Source organism: Calliphora vicina, chromosome 1 (assembly GCF_958450345.1).
Source record: "Calliphora vicina chromosome 1, idCalVici1.1, whole genome shotgun sequence".
NCBI classification, from domain to species: Eukaryota; Metazoa; Arthropoda; class Insecta; order Diptera; family Calliphoridae; genus Calliphora; species Calliphora vicina.
Genome location: NC_088780.1, coordinates 109,551,117 through 109,572,725, shown reverse-complemented (window position 1 = coordinate 109,572,725; position 21,609 = coordinate 109,551,117). Strand labels below are relative to the sequence as shown.

The following is a 21,609-nucleotide window of genomic DNA, read 5'->3' as shown; positions in this document are numbered from 1 at the left end:
TTGACCATCATCGATTGTTTTTCAAAAAGCTGTGAAAATATTTTAGCGTATGGATTGTTTCTTGATCATTTAATTTGATAAAATATAGAACAAAAACTGTCACAATTTGTTTAAATTTTTTTGTTAAGTTATGTATGTGAAATACACAATAAATATCTACTTTATTGAATTAAGGAATAATACAGTAAAATACGTTTATATTTTTTGATATTTTTGTTTTATTTTACAAATGACAAATCTGACCCATTCCTTTGGCGTATTTACCCCATGGCTGGGGTGGTTTCGCCGTTTTTGCTCAGTCCTTAAAGTAATAAAATATGTATATTAAGACGAGTTATGCGTAGTATCCGAATCAAAAAACAAATTTAAAAATATGTATTGTGGTTTTGCCTTGATCGCCCCCTTTACCCTACACAATATTTAAATTATTTATTTTAAATTATTCTTAAACTAATCAAATATTCATGAACTGTAAGTAATCAAAATGCAAATTAATCATGAAGATCTATAATCTAACGTTAAATTCATCGAATAATCCATTAATCAGAAATTAAACTAATTTGGATGTTAAATTAATCGATTAATCATGCATCCCAAGTTAAAATTATTTCTTAATTGCGTAGAGTATTTTCTAATGCCTAATTTCAGATTGGTTTTTATGGCTTGATAATTAAGGCTTAATTTTGCTGTATTAGATAATTATGACACCAGCTATAAAAGCGTTAACCATGTTCAAGAAATTTAAAATTACGAACAGGTAGCAAATCCAATTAACAATCAGAAATTATATATTAAGAACACTCATTTTAAGAAATAATTTTAACAAATTTGTGAGCAAACGATGTATACGTATAGGGTATTTGGGTATTGAGAACTCAATACCGACTGAAAATACATACTCAATACTTTCAGAGTTGCATTTTTTTAAAACCAATTTTAAATTTGGTTTGTAAAACAAAATTTCCATAAAACATTATTTTTTAATAAAATATAAATTATATTATGATCTACAATAAACTACAATTTTCCTATTGTGGGCATTGAAGTAGCAAGCGGATACATTGATGTATGAATCATATATGTAAGTTATTTGGAGGTTACGGAAAGTTGATTTCCACACACAGACGGACATGGCTATATTGAATCCGAAAGTTTTGGATCTACAAAATAAGTACAAAATAAGGGCCACCCTAGTGTGTATATATGTAAACTGTTTGAGCAGCTTGTGTATTCGTGCTCGTAGAAGTGTAACAATTAAACTAAAATTGATTTTGTACAAAAAAAAATGTTTTTAAATAGATCCCTTAGATGATGCTTTGATTACAGTTAAAGTGGTATGTTAAGGAAAATTTAAGTAAATTACAAGTCTATGACTGTCTAAGTTCTATACAATTTTATCAAAATGTACTAAACTATTTCTACAGCAAAATTATTTTTGTTTGAAAAAAAAAAATTGTTGGATTTTTATCAACAGAATAATTTTGAACAAATCTGATATATTACTAATAAGTTTTTTTTTGTAATACAGTACAAATAACACTAAATTGAAAGTTATTCATAAATAGTTAATTGGAATTATTTTGTTTTACATGAATAATTATTCATACACAAGTGACACAAATTAAGAAATAATTTATTAACAGAAAAAGTTTATGTAAACACTATCATAAAAATACATAAAATGTTTTAATATGAAAAGAGGTGAAAATTTAAAAACTAAATTATGAATGCTAAATTTTATCTATTTACATACATATATATAAAAACTTCTCTAAAAGTTTAACAAAATCTTGTTTATTATTCAACAACTTTTTTAAAATATCATAATAACATTATTAAAATAAATAAAATTATAATTAGTTATACTTTTTGATCTAAACAGTTGAACTACAAAAAACCGAAAACAAAATGTATAAAAATGTGTATTTATTTTTTCTATTTGACGTCATTAAAAATATATTATAACGTAAATGTATTGTGGTCATTGTATAAAGTAGGAAAAATATTAAACAAAACACATCAATGTCAAACAAACTAAAAGTTTTTTTGTTTTAGATTGAACGTACAAACATAAGTTGAATATTTTATAGAGGCAGGGTTTTCAATCAAAATAATGTGTATTTTGGAATGAACCTATGTTGCATTTGAAAGTCTTAATTCAGCTGTGTGTTTTTTGTTGTTGTCTATGCCATTGACAATTTTATAAATAAGTTAGGATAAAGGATTATGTTTTTTTAGCTGACCTTTTTAATAGTTAAGTTTGTGTGCAAGGTTTTTTTTACCAGTGGCAAAATGTGGTTTTATAAATAAACAGTGGGTATTTTTTGTATGATTTTTTACAGTTACGTCATAACTATTTTATAAGAGACTTTGATTATTGAAGTGCTAGTTCATTAAATGTTAATTTGGAAAAATCTAAAAAAAAATAAATCTGTATATTTCTATGTATTTATTTAGTTGCTTTCTATTTACTCATTAGTCCTGAAGTTGTTCGATAGCCAGTAGTTTTAATTAATGAATTCTTGAAGCCTTCAAAAGATACAAAAAATAGCATATTGATCTCTCATGCCTTAATTATTTAAGAACAAACATGAAACAATAGAAAACAAAATTCCTACGAGTTAGGTTTTGTCAGCCACTACATACTTTAAAACTTACTTTTAAAAAAATAGCGCGTTTTTATCATTAAGTATTCAACTAATATATTAAATATTCCAAAGATGATAAAGTCATTTCCATTACCATTTTCGGATGCATTACATCGATTTTTAATAATTTCAAATAATGGCAAAATCAGTAGACTGAGTACTGGGTTTTTCTTGATCGGGTCCGATATTCTTTTAAATGGATTTTAAAATTTCAAAGGATAAAAAATTCTCAAAAAAATATGCTATTTGATTTTTTGATGATGAAAATCAGATTTTTGGGTTTTTATTCCGGGAATTCTCGTGGCAAATTTAAAACTGACGAAAATATACAGAAAACAAGTTGGAATCCAAATTTTTCACCAAAAAAGTAGAAAATATTTTTTACTGTTTGACATTTGTACGACAAAATGTTAAAAAAGTAATGAAAAAATCAAATTTGTAAAAAGTTTTTTTTATATTTGCGAATTAATTAAATACCATTTTATTCAGAAAAAATATTGCAATAATGGATTTAATAAGGAGTTGAAGATATTAGCAAAAATATACGATTACTTGACATATTTGCTCAAAAAAGCTTAACCACTTTTTTTTAGCACATACATATTTGTTTGACTTGTTTACACTTACAAGTGTTTTGTAAGATCAAACAGCATCAAATAAAATAAAACTAATTTTTTTGTTTTGAATCATCCTAAGTAAAATAAGTTTTTGAAATAAATAAAAGAATTCCAATGTATTTTATTTAGTGGTTACGTCTTTTTCGTCAAATATTTGTCATGTGTGACCCTACCTTAACAAATAAAAAACGATGCAAGATTTTTAAATTTTTTAATTCGAAAAAATGTATATTACTCCAAATCCTACTACAAATTTTTATACCAAAAGTTGGCGTTATATGAGTGCTATGACCAATTATGGACCGATCGACAAGAAATTAGCTCGCGTAATTTATGTGTATATGAAACTTTTTTCTGTTGAATTTTATATGGATACCAACAAAATTTAAAATAATTTTCGGAAACGGGCCTTATATGGGAGCTATGACTAATTATGTACCGATCATCAAAAAAATTGGTAATAATGTATAATCGAAGCTAGATTCTTGTCCTTATTTTATAACGATTTAATATATTTTCTTTACTGTTTAAATGAACTTTATGCACACTTACACACAATAATAAATCTAAAGTAAAACAATACAACTGACATTTACTACAGTACAGTACACATCATCATTATCATCATCAATACATACTCAAAATCCTTTTTTTTGTAGTTTGTTTTTATCCCGCACATGCTGTAGTTTGCTGGTGTTATTATTGAAAAAGGACTTTGCTAGCACTAGCAATTTAATCCATTTTACTCATGTGGTCAATAATAAACAAAAGAGAAAAAAATCTATAGAAGGATTATAAAATACATACGTATATAAAAAAAACAATATTGAGCTACCAGATACCAACAGCCACAAGAGCAAAGAAGTATTAAATGTACGTCATCATCAATTGACAAGATTGACAGCAATTTTTGGTTTTTATTTATTATTGCTGCTATAGTAGTAGCAGTTGTTGTTGCTGTTGTTGTTGTTGTATATTCATTGAATGGAATTAAATTCAAGTGTTGCTATTGATGGATGTGATGTTTGCTTACAACGAAATACTCACACACATCTTTCATCTTCAGTTTTTGCTGGTATTTTTGTTTAATTCTCATATGAAAAGTAAAAACAAGAAATATTCAACAGCATATGTATGTATTAACAGCAACAAGACTTTTTAATCAATTGTTTATAGACAGTTTTCGTTTTGAATGTCACTTGTCAATTGAGTAGGCAAGCTAAAGTAAAATGAAAGTAATCAACCATTTATTGTTTCATTTTAAATACAAAGATACAATTTTTTGATTTTGATAGAATTATGTATAAAAGCTTTTTAATTTTTAAACAAAAATAAAATAAGTTTGTAGGTACATACATACATATGTACATAATATGTATAATGCATTGATTTTGTTCAACAAAATATTGTTTTTGTTAATTTATTGTGGGCAATTTCAAAATGTCAACAAATCAATTTTTCTTTCTTCCTTTTTTTAAGGGCATAAACATATTTATTTGTATCATATTTTGAACCAGGAAATAAATACATTAAGTTTTGACTTTATGACTCAACATATGTATATGGAACAAGTAAGAAAGTATGGTCGGTCAAGCCCGACCATATAACACCGTACACTAAGTAAAAGAGCAAAAACATTTTTCTTTTAAAATTTCAATAATTTATATTTTTGTGTGATTTTCGGTAGTGGGCCTTATTGGGAGCTATGACCAATTATGGACCGATCACCATGAAATTGGGTCGTGTGCTTTATGTCTATATGAAAGTTAACTATGTTGAATTTTATGTGTATACCGATTTATGCACGTTAAAGTGATTTTGGAAGCTATGACTAATTATGGATCGTAACAAAATTTGGTGACATGAATTTTGTGTATATAAAACATATTTGGAGCGGAATTTGTGTAGATACATATATAAATTAAACATTTATGACCGATAAAGTCCAATTTCGGAAGGGCTTTTGTATGGAGGCTAGGTGAAATAATGGACCAATTTCAATAGGCTTGGTCCTTGGGCCGAACAAAATATGTACCAAATTTGATCGAAATATCTTCAAAATTGCGACCTGTACTCTGCGCACAAGGTTTACATTTACAGCCAGCCAGACGGACGGACATCGTTTAATCGAATCAGCAAGTTATTCTAAGTCGATCGGTATACTTTAAGGTGGGTGTTAGACTAAATTTTGTATAACCAACACTCAGGTGATACCCCTATATATGCAGTGCATTGTGTTGATGTTAGTAAATAAAGTTGTGAGAAGGAGGAAAGAGGGAGAAGTGTTTGTTGACGTTTGACTTGAATTGATAAATATTATATTCCGCCGGAAATACGTTGGCAGGTAGTAGATTCCACATACGTATGGTTCGACCAAAAAATTAGTTTTCCCTATAATGTGTCGTGCGGTCGGTACTCTTATTAATAGCAAATGGGTGCTATCTGTGTGATAGTCGTGTGCTCCGAATGAAAGTGTGCGTATTAGGTATGAGATTATTTATGTCTACTGAACAACACCCGTGATAATATCTGTAAAATAAGGATAAGCTGCCCACATTCCGACGATGTTCTAAAGTATCGATAAACCGGGTAACATTTTCATCACCTATACGATCAACCGCCCTTCTTTGAACCCAGTCCAGCAGCTCTAGACTTGACCTTGCAGCTCCGGCCCATATGTGGGAATTATATTTCATCGGAAGGGGACAAATATGTCCGACACCGTCTCAAGAAACATGATGCTATTATGTATGGAATATAACATCGTGCAAATGACGCATTAATCAGACTGAATTTGACCGCTTGCATGGGTTCTGTTAGCTTTGGTTAAGCAACTTAAGAAAACCCCACAAGAAAAAGTCTAACTGAGATAAATTGCAAGATCTCGGTGGTCAGTTTACATCACAGTAATCGAAAACTGACAGCACTATTTTAAAATGTTTTACAGATTTGTGTTTAGCGTAATTTATTAAAAATACACCCAGAGAAAAAAATATAGTTGCACATGTTTAGCATAACCATTTCAACATTTTTAAAAGATTTTTAACATTATTATGGTCACTGTAATTATGTATATGATTGCGGTAACAATAATATGTTTACGGTACAACGGTACAATGATTATAGCAATCATATATATGATTGTAGTAGCTAAGTGGTAACCATTTTTATGATGCATTACTTTACCATAATATGTTGTTCTCAGATTATGATACCCAAAGCGGAGAACAACATATCTGAGGTCATAAGCAATAAACACCTAAGTCGACTTAAGAAAGATTTGAGTTATATATACTACTTTCTTATTTAAAAAATTATTAATTAGAAATATATTGGCTTAAGTCCTAAGGAAGACTATTGCATTTACAATAATCGCCAAAATATACCTAAGAAAACATTCAATTATATTTTATTTTGTTTAGATAGCTTATAATGACTTTAGTTGTTATTGTATATTTTTCACGAAATAAATTTTCATAAATAAGAGTGCTGTTATAAGAGCCAAACTAAAGATAAACGATTATTGCAAATTGGCTTAATTACTTGACATTTCAATTTTTAAATATTTAATAACAGCTTAACTCAACATATGCCATGCAACAATCAAAACACTTATTTTCACCAAACGCCTAATCCGACATTAGCATTTTCAATTTAGTATTTCTGAGTTGCATTAAGCGTTCATATTTGTTTTTATTAAATATTTCTCTAATAAATAAAGCTTTTGTTATAATTTTTCATTTTAGCATTTGGGGGTAAGAATCTTTGATTCTGCATTATATATTTTCTAATGCACTCTTTTTTTTCAGAAACTCTTTTATAAATATAAATTGCTTTTTTTCAAAAACATGTTTTTTGAATTAGGCGGTTATTGCTTGTGACAACAGATATTATGATATAATGATTCATCATGAACATGATTGCCATAAATATATGTATATTTACCACAATCATATATGTATATGATTGCTACAATGATGTGAATGGTAAATTAAACATATTATGGTTACCGCAATATATACATAATTACAGTGACCATAATATTGTAAAATCAGAATTTTCTAATCAATTTCAGAATATTCCAATTATATTTCAAAATTTTCAATTTATATTTCAGAAATTTTTAAATGTATTTAAGAATTTTAAAATTGTATTTCAAAAAATTCTAATAGAAAATTGCTATATAGATCCTTTAGAAGTAGTTCAGTGGAGTATTTAATATAAACGATTTATAATCTAAAATTAAACTTTTATTTCATTACGGCTTTAACAAACTTGATTTTAAAGATATTCCCCTATTAATGTTACAAATTAAATATGTTATAATTTGCATAATATAATTGAATATATTTTTTCAATTAAAATGCGTAAATCTATTAATCTTCACAGTAAAATTGAAAAAGACGTCTTACAAACAATATATATATATATTTATGCAAAGTCTAATATAAAAACAAACCAATAACCGAAGATGCTACAAGAAATAAAAAAAAAAGAATCAGCCAACTAATCAAGAATTTTGTATGAATAAATAAAATAGCAATAACTTGATGTCAAAGTCTATTAAATTTTTAAAGATATAAGCTAAAAATCAAAACCAAAGTAAACACTCTATACTGTACTAAACACACACACTATAATAAACTATTTAAATTAAATGTGCAAAAAAAAATCCTATTAGAGATTACCTACCTCGTCGAAAAAAACTCTGTATATTGTAAATACACTTTATATTCATATTCCGCAAAAGATCACTTGACAGTTAATAAAAGAGTAGACATGGAAGAAACTAAAATGCACACACATCGCTAACAACGACCATTGAAAAATGATTAAATAATTAATCACTCACTCATTCACATCGTGGCAACGAAAAGCGAAACTAAAAAGAGCAACAACAAAATAGCGTTGCAAAGATCTATTTAAAAAGTGATCTTTAAAGACCTCCATAGAAGATCTTATTTAGAGGATTGAGTTGGTCTGTCTGATCAGTGGTTTAAGGTATTAAATAATTCTTTGAAAAGTTTTTAAATTTTGTAAAATTATGAAAGTTAAGTGTTAAAATACGTAAAAACTATTTTTAACACACTTTTGTTTGACGTTGTTTGTCCTTACAAGTGTTTTGTATGAGCAAACTGCATGAAATAAAATTTGACGATGTGAGAAAATACGGAAGAAAATTTGACAGTTGTATTTCCTCCTTAATTTTTCTAAAATAATTATCGCAATAAAAAGACAAACCACTTTTTGTCACATTATTTGGAATTCGAATGTAATTTCATTGTATTTTAACTTCGTCAATTTAGCTATTTCGAAATGGAAATTTATTATGATCCCTATCAAATATTGTTTCCTTTAACTTGTGGTAAATTATCCAATACATTACTTCCAAATGAATCACATGTGGAGATATTATAACTAGGGTTTCTTATTTCACGGATTTTTTGCATTCCAGGGAGAATATTATAAAATCTTCTTATTCCCGTGAATTCCATGTATAAAATAACTTTGTTTGGTTTTACAATATTGGTCCAACGATTTTAATGGTTTATTAATACAATAATGGAATTTGACCGGTCTTATCAAACTCGTAGATTTAATCGGTCAAAATAAATAAATTCTGTTATATAATAAATTCGATTTAAGTATATCGATTTAACCTACTTATAAACATTCCTATAATTCTTCATGTAAGTATTTGATAAAAAAAATTAACAGAAAGTTGTCAGTAGTCCTGAAATATCGTATTACGAAAATATTCTAGATTTGCCAATATTTTAATTGAATTGCTTACAAAATGTTTATAAAATGTTTACTAGTTAATCAGCAATGCAAAAAGTTTTCAACTTCCTACTTAAAGATTTAATCATTTTAAAATCCTGCTTACGTAATATGTAAATGTATGCTTATTATTTTATTGCCAACTTCATGAAAAAAAATACTAGATTTAGACGCCACCAAGGCAAAAATCAAAAATGAATAAAAAAAAAACCCTAAGGAAAACTTGACAAGATAAAGGGCACCACAGCAATAACAACAAAAAAAAACGAACAATTATCAAAACTACAAAGAACGATGAGATTTTGTTACTCACCTGCTAAATAGCGATCACTTTGGGAACGCGAATAGCGAAGGGTCTAGAAAAAAAAAAGAAACAAAAATACAAGTTAATAAAAAGATGAATCAACAAATACTTAAAAATTCACATCAAGGGGAACTACTGACTTCTCTTAATCAACATTTAATTAAAGTTTAGTCAACAAAGAAGTCTTAGTTCAACATAATGTAAATCAGCCATTCGGCACACACTTACCACATTCTGGTTGGCAAAGTCATCGCGACGTTTCTCTTGTTTCAATAACAAAGGCGCCGAATTTGATTTCGTTGAGAGCTCTTGGGTATCTAAAATTTCATGACCACTATGCAGCGAGGCACTGCTGGGTGAAGGCAATTCATGAAAATGTGTAGGCGCCAACAGCGACTGAAAGGGTTCTTGGCGCAAAGCCAACGAAAGTTGATTGCGATCCTTGTGACGATCTCTCAAATGTTGCAGTTTACGTGCCAACTGGGCCTGCGAGTGATGATGATGGGCATGAAATTGTGTTTGCTGGGTGGCCGCATGATGGTAAGAGTTTGGCAGCGAAGAGGTGTCTAACGAGTGACTGCGACATTTTTGTGCTCTACTGTTTTGAGGAGAACCGTGCACTGTTTGTGTGGGATAGGGTACCATAATGGGCGAGGCGGCATATTTGCGCCGTAAGACCACGCCACTGGTATCACTTTGAGAGCCATTGTTGAGAGAGCTATTAGTTTGGGTACTGGTGCTGCCAGCACTAGCACTACTATTATCACCATCTTCGGTATACTCGCAATCACAATAGGTAACCACCTCAAAATCATCATGACCCTCATCTTCTTCATCAACCATATCGTAATCATCCATATCTTCCTCATTAACTTCCTTAAGAGATTTAGTTTCATCATCCCCTACATCATCGTCATCTTCATCATGAGTTTCATCACATAAACTCAAAACTTCCAACAGATCAGGGTCATCAGAGGAGGTAACAGAACTACCTTTTTGGAATTTCATTTTTCTTAAAACATCCAAACTAGTGATGGATTCATTATCTTGCTGACTGTGATGATGGTGATTATGACGATGTGGCATACCTCTCCAATAGGACATATCCTTGGGCGGTGTGGCTGTGCCTATACCACTCTCATTATTATCATTTTCCATACCGGAGCTATCTAGTGATATACCAGATTTACCAGAACTTAAAACACCAGATGCTTCTTCACAAGCCGAGGATGAAGTGGAGCTACAAAAAAAAATACAAGACACAGAACATTAAAATGTGATTTAAAAAAAAAATGCTATATGCTAAAGACTTTAACAATTTTGTTGCATTATTAGCAAAGAGATTAAGTGTTAATGAATGAGTACATGAATGGCTTTGAGTTAAGTATTCCAGTTTTTTCCTTCTCTCAATTCTTAATCAAGTGTCAACATGTCAGTAGATTTCATAATTCATATCTGAAAAACACTTGACAGTTCAAGGAGTTTTTAATGAATTAAATAGTTTATTTCTTTATGTATTTTAGCACAAGAAGTTTAAAGAAATATATGTATGAACGAAATTAATCACAATGTCATTAATAATGTTGTTATTTGTCAACACGCAAAGCTTTAGAAAAGCGGTTCACTTTGTTGTTTCTTATTTTAATCATGCATCCAACTTGCAGAACTTCTTAAGAGCTTTAAGATTAAAAAGGAAGCTGACTCGTAACATTTTCATTTTTATTTTTTCAAATGCATTCTATTAGATGAGTTCTAATTAAATTTGATACTTTTAAAGGATCAGTTAGTTGGTGAAATTGAAATGCACGAAAATTTTGGTTGCTATTTAATTAAATTTAACTGCAAAAGTGAAATTTTATTAAAATTTAATTTTTCTGCTAATTCAGATCCTAAATCTTAAACTTTGTTTAAAAAATTTCTAAAGACTTCGTAGCTCACAAAAGTTGATGCTATAATTAAATGACTTTTATTGCAAGATCTCTTAGCATTCGATTTTATTCTTTAACTGTCCATTCAAAGTTAGCTTAAATTTAAAATTTATGCTGCATTATAAAATAAAACACTCTAAGGAGATTATTAGCCAAAAAAAATAAAATTCTAACACAAGAAAAGCATTAAACAAAGATTAAAGTCTTAAAAAAATTCCAAACAACTCCCCAAAGAGGCCACACATAAACTGCCAGAGCTTGAGCAAGCAGTCACACATACTGCCATCGAGTCAGTCAGTCAGGCCGGCGCATTAGCTATAGACACACTTCTTAAGTTAAAAGACTCTTTAAGTAATTATGTCTCAATGGATTAGAAACATAAAGAATCGAATTACAAACATACACACAATGTATTTTAGTTGATTGTTGGTTTGTTTGTTTGTTAGTTAATGTTGTTGTGTTTCATGCAACAATTGCAACAATCAAAATGTTATAAATGATGATGATACTTACTTATTGTCTTCATCGACGGCGCCAACACTCCTTAATATCGATTCTTCAGATGTCCAGATTGTAGAGGTTGAACCTTTTTTGGTAGCATCACTGCCATGTAATAGATAACTTGTTGCAGTTGCTGCATTATGATGTTGTTGTTGTGTTAACGGGCTAGAGTTAACTTGTTTTCCAGCAACACAGGTCACAACACTAGCCACGGCACAGGGCGAGTTGGAGGGAACTGAATGTTTTTTTGGTATTGCCGCCGTCATGGCAGATGACGATGTTGTTGTCATAAGATTTTTATGTTTATTATTATTGTTAAGGTTGCCGTTGTTGCTGCTGCTGTTATTGCCGCTATAGTTACAATAGTGATTTTGTTGCATTAAGGCTGACAATTGTTGGCTTTGATCTATAGACGTATTGCGTATATTATCCATTTCAATATTCAATTGACGTAAACGTTTCTGTTGTAAAGTTTCTAAATCTGTTGCTGCCATTGCCGAGCTTGAAGTCATACAGGTACCATTGGCCAAAGAAGAAGAAGAGGCTGATGATGGCAATGTCTCTTCAATTTTCAATATGGTTGTTGGAGTTATTTTAGTTGACATCGTTGACTTTGTGTCATTAGTTGTTGTTCTCGACGAGCAGGCAGCAGTTAAAGCATTTAAGGCGGCTTCATTGCTTTGGAAATTTGTCAGATTCTGTTGCAGCAGTTGTTGCTGATGATGTTGATCAAATGTAGCATTAAATATACCTCCTGCTAAACTATTACGTTGTTGCTTTTTACTACCAAATCCACTTGTGATGCAGTTGCTGCCACATGTTGCCTTATTGCCATGATTATGATGTAGTTGTTGGTAAATATTATGCGAAGGCGATGGTGTCGGTGCCGATAATGTTCTCAGGTAGGCAACATTCGTTTTAGTCACATTGCCACCTGAACTTGTTGCCGTACCACTTGCATTATCTAAACGTCCGCAATCAAGGTTAAATGATTGTAATGGTATAGTTGCCTAGAAATGGAAAATACAGAAAAAATATGTTAAAAAAAATTGCAAAATGATTAAAAATAAAGAATGAAATACATAGATACAAAAAATAAGCACAGCAGCAGCAAAAAAATCATGATTATAATGATAATCATGGCTGCAGTAGAAACTAAATGAATTCCTCTGCAATTTTTTCTTCTTCTGTTTTCATCTTCTGCCCAAAAATGAACCCCATGCTGTCTTATCAGTGTCTCTTCTGTAAGAGACACCGCCATATGGTTGGTTTGTACGTCTAGTTGTTGGCTTCTTAGTAAGTTGGCTAGTTTTGTTTAGTTTGCTTTGTATACTACTTAGTTGATTCGCTTGTAACTATTTTGCTCTTCTGTAGCTTTTTTACAAGATTTTGCTGTTTTAAATAGTTGCCATCTCGGTAGGTTAACTATTTATGAAAGCGACATGTTCCAAAATGTCATGAATCGTAAATGCGCGTGATTGAACAACAATACCTGACTTCAAGTTCATGTAATACACTACGAGAAAAAGACTAAATATAATACAATATAAAATCATTGTAAACTTTGAAGTCTTTTTATGACTCTCAAGCATCGAAGGATCAAATATAACACAAAATATTATAAACAATTAACATAAAAACAAACTCTTTTGCTGAAATATTGATTACTGAGCTCGAAGGACCATTTTTATTTCTTTTATTTAAATTTAGATCTGTTCCACAGCTTGTCGAAGAAATGATCTATTGCACCGAAGATCTTCAGTTTTAAAATCTTCTATTTGACACATCTAATTAATGTTTGTACATCTTCCATCGAGAAATGGCATATAATTTTAATCTAATAAATCTTCGCAAAATATTATTGCATTGCTTGTAGATCTAACTATAAAGCCTAGATAAATAAATAAACAAATACCAAAAATCTAATAGTTCGAATAATAATAGTATTGTTTTCTTTTTAAACATACTACGACATCTACAGTTCGAAGGACCACAATCACAATAAAGAATACGGTTTATAATTTTATATTAAAATTCTTCATATAAAAAATGATTGCAAACATTTGTTTATAGGCATCCACTCTCACATTCTAAATGGCCAAATCACTCTTCCGAATTTATCTTTCAATTTCTTCATGAACTTTCTTGTGGGAACTGGATATACAAAAAACCTTTATTTTATAAAGGAGATAGGAGGGCAAACGCATTTGGATGGCGAATTACAAAGAAATTGTTCAAGATCCTGCATTGTAAAATTGTTTAAGTTTTAATAATATTCTAACCCCCATTAACACGAAGTCTGGTTAGATGCTAACTAATAGTTATACTGTCGTTTAACGAACATTTTCGAATGTGTGTGCTTTATTCGTAAATATTTTCATTCCAATTACGAATTCAATGTTGGAGCAAATGGTGACTGGTAAGTGAGAAATTGAGAGAAGAAAGTCCGAGGATTTAAAATAAATTGTATTTTAAAACGTGCCTCAATAAGTATTTTGAAATGAAATTTCCATTTGTATGGACAAATTTGTATCTAAAAAATGTTTTTACTCTCTTAGTCCCCGTTTACACAGTAAGATTTTTCTTGCATGAAAGCTTATTTTATAGACAAGAGCGGCAAGAGGAATAGAAGGGGGATGTACTTGCAATTCCTTTTGTATTTTCGTTCGTAATACATATATACACACAAACATTCACATTCGTATGAATAAATAAAACTTTATGCGAGAAAAATCTTACCGTGTAAATGGGGACTTAGATTTAGATTTTTAGCAATTAAGATTCTACTCTTCTCTGGGCTTTAAACTTTGACAATTGATGACAAAACCTTACTTTAAAACTTTGGAAATAAAATTTTTTTCATACAAAAGGAAATTTAATTTCAAAATATATATAGTATTAATGATAGTTTATATTTTAAAGTAACTAATAATCAGTATAAGTATCTTTCAAAAATGTTTTCATTTAAATCGTGTGAAAATTTCTTTCAGTGTGGTCAGCTGAAAACTATTGTATACAATATTACAACAACTACAAGCATATTTTTATATTGTATTCAGAAATGTTGTGAAGAAACAAAAACAACAAAAAAGATTTCCGTTTCGATTTAGAGTCTTTTTAAGGACCTTGAATGCGTAATGAGTTTTGCTTCAACGCTGATCTTATTCATGATCATAGTCATCGTCGTCATCACCAACCAGCATCATCTGAGTTTTTCTTTTTATAATTTTATTTTTTTTTCGTAACATTTTGTTATAGCCAGTATTTTATCATTCTCATCATGGCATAGCCAACGAATTTACTTCAATTCACTACTCTACTCACTATGAACTATTGTATTTTTATGTAAATTTTTTTTTTGGAAAAAAAATTGTTCAACTTCTTTGTATTTTATTTAAAATCAGTATAGTTTTTTGTGTTTGCTGTTGTATGTATAAATAAACTATCGTCTTTGACTATAAGCGTCAAAGCATATCATTTATGTTGAACACAGAAGACATTTGACAATTTTCTGTTTTTTTTTTTATTTTGTTATTCTCTACTCTACAGCTTACGAGTAAGAGAGAGAATGTTGTCTGTAGAACACAATGATGTTGAAGAGGATGATGTTGATGATGACTGGGACTGAGGCTAATACCAATTTATATATGGTCTATTGTATGTTGCATTATGTGTGATGTTTTTTGAGCGGCATAAATATATTTTATATTTATTGTAAATTTTTTATGTTTAGCTTTAGCTTTAGAACAAACTTACCCATCAAGGTTGTATTCAAATTTATGAGACATTAAAATGACAACAATGTTTTGGCTGTATGTATGTTTGTTGCCAAACATTTTCCTAAATATTATTGACATTATATGCATTTTGATATTGTATACATACTTATTTTGGTATTTCCATTGTGATTGTTGTTGGGAGGAGTTTTGGAATTAAAAACATTTTTATTAACAAAGTTCATGGTCATGGCTGGTAATTTTTTAAAGAAAATGAAGAACAAGTTCAAAGATGTAAAATTGTCATTACTTAAGGTGATTTATAAAACAAGTATACAATTAAAGGTTATGTTTAAAATAAAAAAAAGTTTCAATGAATCATAAACAAAATTCAAAATAAATATCAATTTATAACATTTTGCAATGGCAAATAGAAATATAACACATAAAAAGAGTGTTTGGGGTTCGAGGAACCAACCTTATTTAAAAATATGTTAAAATTGCTTTAAAAATCCTGGACATTATAAGAGTTTTGGAAATTCTTGGATTATAACAAGTTAAGAATGTAACATAAAAATGCAAATACATTATTAAGTCATGTTAATGATAACTGGAATCTTAGAAACTTTTAATTTGTTGTTTGGACATCTTTAATTATTTGGAATTCCCATTTTTTTACAAATGAAAGAACATAGTTTTACATTGTGGTAAGTAAACAAAATGTTCCTACACAGAAATACTTATTTATAGTATTTTTTCTGTAAAAAAATATATGAAATATGCTTTTAAATAATTTAGTTTTTTTTAATACTTAAAAATACATATGGAGGATTTCATGTCAAGTGAACCAACTTTTGAAATCGATGTCTTCCCATCTGGATGAAATTTGCACCAACGTTAGGTCTATTGGATATTAATTCATTCAAAAGACAAGATCTGTGGAGAACTCTCTGAGTTATAAAAAATTAAAAAAAATCAAAAAAGATTTCGATTTCGGAAAACAAATTTAAAATTTTGTTTTCGAAAGATTGAAAAAATAGCTATCTAAACTATTTGGGACACATTTTGCTAAGTACAGTAGGTAGTAAGTTATGTGGATGAGAAAAAACTCTGCTTGGCCAAATGTAAAATTTTGACCCCTTGCAACACAGAGAGTCCTCCACCGATCTTGTGTGAATTACTATCCAATAGAATTAAAATTGATACAACTTCAATCCCGATCGGAAGACATCGATTTCAAAAGTTGGTTCACTTGACATATGTAAAAAAATATTTTAAAATAAAAATAAATTGTAATTATTCATAATATTCTCTAAACAATATGCGCATAACAATTTACAATAACTCGCATTTAAAATTTTTATTTTTTTTTCACAAATATTTGCAATATATAAAAAATGTACAAACTTTATTTTATTTAATTAATACAACATGGTTTGTAAATTACATTGGAGGACTTGCATTAAATATATAATTGAACGAAGAAAAAAATTACTTAACTGCATCCTGTAAGCCAGCAGTAGTAAATGTAATTAAATTGGAAAAAAATTCAACAAAAAGAAAAAATCAGCAAACTGGCGACATAAACCATATTTGGTCAAACGAAAGACAGACACAACGACATTTAATGAAATTAAAAACACAACAGCACAAAAAAAATGCAGCAATCGCAACAATTGTCAATAGGCCTATAGACAAATGCACCCAACAGCAGCGGCAGCAACATCAACAAAATCTCAACTAACAACCAACAATGAAATGTATGTTACACAATGTTGTAATTGCAGAGGACATGATAAAAATCAAAAGTTTTTTTTTTTAAATAATACAAACAACTGAAAATATACAATACACCAAGGACAAAATGCAAGTAAATGTCAAAGAGAAACAGATAAAAACCTTGAATAAAAAAGTGCTGTGTTACCATTAGAGTGCACCAAGAAAAATATGGGCCTTGGATTTTTGAAAACATTTCAAAATTCAATACCAAATTCATAAAATTTGTTAAAGAAAATTTCAAAGTGTAATAATTCAGATTAACTCCATTTATAGTCTACTTGATAACTTTCGCTAGAATCTGTGTCTGAAACCAAAAGCTTTATTAATATAGACATTGAAATCTCTGAACTGTGAATGTAATAATCGACATGATGGTACAACTTGCGCCATTTTAATTACACTATTTCTATCAGGAATATCATATCGATAAGGATCCCATGATAGTATCAGCGGCATATAGAGACTTTACTGTATCACTAAAGGGGAGGTAGAAGATTAATTAAGAGCATCATTCTTGCCTACCAAATCAAATAGGTATTGGAACGTAATTGGCCTATCCGAGGATTTTGTTCAAATAAAAGTTTTAACTCATATCCAGGCCATGCTTTGTACCTTTTGTTGCTTTATCTGATAGCCCTATATGCAAACAATACAAACTGAGTGAACGATATTTGGGATGGTCCCCTTGCAGGAACGACGAGCGGCTGTTTTAATCTTCACTCAACTTTCAATTGATTCAGTTTGAAGTTCATTTTACTAACTAGAATTATACGAGGATGGGTTTGGGATAGGTTTTTGGATACATTATTATTTTATTTTTCAACATAGTCTCCTTTGTCCAAAGTTTCTGAAATTTCCAATAATAAAATTTGTCGACATTCAATAAACCACTATATTGCCATTGAAATTTATGGCGCAGAGTTCCCATAGTATTTTCAAGCGTAGCCTTTATTTGAGCCATTGTTTTTTTCCGCAAAAAATAATGCTTAATGAGCAGACGATTTCTTTAAAATTTCTTCTCAAGAACAGAATGATGTTATGGATGACTGGTAGTAAGCATGATTTTTTGAGCGGCGTAAGTATATGTTTTAATTGTTTGTTTTATAATTTACCCATCAATATTGTATTCAACCTAATGCAAGCAGATTCCAAAAAAGCTCACACTCTATAACTCTTGAGTATCATTAAAAGCGTTCCGGAAATCAGACCCAATTACCGTGGGAACGACTCAGATGATCTCTCGCGGCTATAAGCATCCTCAGAAAACTAATTTGGAGCAATCGATCTACATATATAGTAGGATATAATCCTTTCCTCCAGTGTTTACAGAAACAAGTAAGAGTGAATCTTATATACCCTTCAGATAAATAATAAAAAATGTTGGCGAAAATAAAGTTTGGTGCAAAATTGATTTAAAGATTCAATTGTAATTTTCAAACATTTTATAAGTCTTCAGTAATCACTGATATTGTTAAAGCCTATTCAAGAGTGTATTACAGAGTTGACAAAAAATTCTGACAAAAATTAAAATACACAAACTTTTTTTTAAAAAGGTCTTAAATTTAGTAACCATAATTATTACACTCGGTACAAATTTACTCTTTTTATATTTTTGGTACACTGCAACTTCTGTAATCTTATACACAAAGGAATTGTAACACTTAACTGTGTGTTTGTTATATTAAATGTATAACTGACGAATTTCAGATGAACTGAAAAAAATACGAAATAAAAACTGCCTGTGGTGCTACGCAAAATGGCCAATAAATCATTAAAATCAATTTCCGTTTGTTTTATAAATACGTTCGTTCCTCTTCAACACTGCGTGAATTATATTTATACAGAAAAAAACACAGTTTTTGTTTAACGTACACATCTCTTCAGACAGACCTGACCATGATAATGTTGCAGCGCAACAGTGAAAAATTCGTGTGCACTGCTTTTATTTCTTCCTCTTCTTCTTGATGCTGTTAGCAGTCAATACTCGTACTTGTATTAACTGTCAATTGCTTTAATATTGAGAGGAAGAAAAAAAAGCTATCAATGCAATTGTCATTTTAACGAACTTTACAGCCACATATTTAAGAGTAAGTAAACGAACGTCTGTCTGGTCCACGCAATATTGTTACCATCATTGCTTTAAAATCAATGTAACATTTTTTTTCTTGTGTTTTTGTTTCTTTATTTTTTTTTGTACTCTTTCAATTGCTGTTGTAAACCAACAAAAGGATGTGTGTTTTGTTGACTACATATGTATGTATGTATGTAGTATTTTTTGTGTGTAAAACATGGTTAAAGACATGTTTCGTCATGTGAGGTAAAAGCCTATTTGTTGTTTTATGTATTTAAGTTTTTATGGTCCTCAATTTAGGTGATAAGGTCAAATATAAAGGGAGTTTAACAAAGCGACTAACTCCTTATTAAGGAAATTTCGAACTTCTTGAAATTTGTTATAAGTATTATTGTTTTTACAACAAATTAATTAACAAAATGATAAGAAATTCACTAAAAGACCAGTTAGTTTATTGTATAAACGCCCTAATCTTATACTATTGTTTATGCAATTAACGGTACTTTTAAGTTTATTTGTTGGAGGATACATTAAGTATGGCATAAGTTTAGGAGCCTTTATAAACATAATAAGAAGTTGGATTTTATATTTCAAAGTTTTTTAACACCTTTTTGAATGTATTTTTTAGTGTCCAAGCATATTATAATTATAATGATAGTTATACAACCATATATTGATTTTCTTCTAGACTAACACCTTATTAGAGGAGAATTTCATATAAAATGTTTCCGCTTTTTAAAATTTGGGACTAAAATTAATAAATCTCATGTTTTTGTGCATTTTTAATATTCATTGTATACACATTATTGGTCTGAGTTGAAACCTAAACTGCATATTTTAAATACAAACCTCTTCATATTAATATTTTTAAGAATTAAAATGATTCTAAATAGTAGATGAAGATGAGTTTACTTAAAAACTTTTTCAGAATAAATTACATATAACGAAACAATTAAAAATTAAAATTAAATTCCGCATAATTCTATAAGCTTAGGCTAAATCTCATTAAAAACTTATTTTAACAAACGTTAAATTGAATTCGATGTACATACCTTATTTCAATCAATTTTACTTCATTAGTGTGTTTTGCACTTAAAATTTTAATTTATTAATCATTTCGTTACCTTTTCAGAAATATTACAGGAGAGACCAAAAACAAATTCTAATAATGGAGTTTTATTAATTATTTGGTATGATTTATAATGACAAATAATCACAGCTAAAAATAAGTGCGTTTGCATCTTATAGGTCCTTTTTGGGACTTGTAACATTTTCTGTTTCATACCAGAAAGTCGAGGTGATAATAAATTTAAAATTATCAATTATTTAATTAAAAAATTTATTTACATTTTTTGGTTGAAATTTAATGAATAAACCAATAATTATAACAAGTATTCAGTCCATTTGACTGAGGTAATAATTTTTAAATTTTTACAAAATAAAATGGACTTAGCACTTTTGTATAATTATAGTTATTTAATATTAACCATTCCTACTAAAATCTACAAATTTTAGAGCTGTATATACTTTATTGGACATTTTTTGTTTTCTACACATATATGACGGTTAACCGGTTTAACCGGTTTTTTCGATGGCGGTTAACCGAAAAACCGGTTTTTTAAAAAGGCCAATTTTCGGTTAACCGACAAACCGGTTTTTTATAAACATTAGGAGCTACTAATAAAACACAAGTTCTTGTAGCGACAAAATTCGTCTGGTTGATTAACATTTTTAGGAACCAAAAGTTTTTTTTAACATTAAGTTCAAGTGTGTACACGTTGTAATAACCTTAATATTTTTAAATTTATTTATTATGAACAAAATCTGTTTGTCCTTAAAACACGCTCTGCTGGAGCTTTTTGTTCACAGTTAAACAACACAACAGCGTTTGCTTGACAAATTTATGATTGTATTAATAATTTAAATTTTTATTGTTTATAAAATGTATAGACGTTTCAGATAAACAGTAGTTCGGGATAGTTTTCGAAGAAATATGTATGTTGCTAGCAACATGTTGTTTTAAACATTTATTTGTTCTAAGAACTTTTTGAAATGAATTTCTCTCTTGCAATAAATATGTATATATGTATGTATAATCCCATATGCAAGAATTTTGATTCAAATTTTATTTTTTCGCTTTTAAGATAAAAGTGTTAAATTAAAAGAAACTTGACTTTGTCTTGTATAGGGACCATTGACATCTGTACATTAAATTGTTTCTCAACTATTTAATAGCTACACGCAGAGAAAAAATATAGTTGGGC

At 29.3% G+C, this 21,609-nt stretch overlaps 1 protein-coding gene across 1 annotated transcript in view; it reads right to left on the bottom strand.

Annotated features, from left to right (window-relative positions):
* The window catches only part of cv-c (crossveinless c), a 224,741-nt gene that overhangs the window by 46,578 nt on the left and 156,554 nt on the right, over positions 1-21,609 (bottom strand). The window contains exons 6-8 of the mRNA XM_065515477.1: positions 11,792-12,789; positions 9,579-10,590; positions 9,360-9,402 (exon numbers count right to left, since the gene is read on the bottom strand). Coding sequence (XP_065371549.1) covers positions 9,360-9,402; positions 9,579-10,590; positions 11,792-12,789 — 2,053 coding nt within the window. The remainder of the gene's footprint in view (positions 1-9,359; positions 9,403-9,578; positions 10,591-11,791; positions 12,790-21,609) is intronic.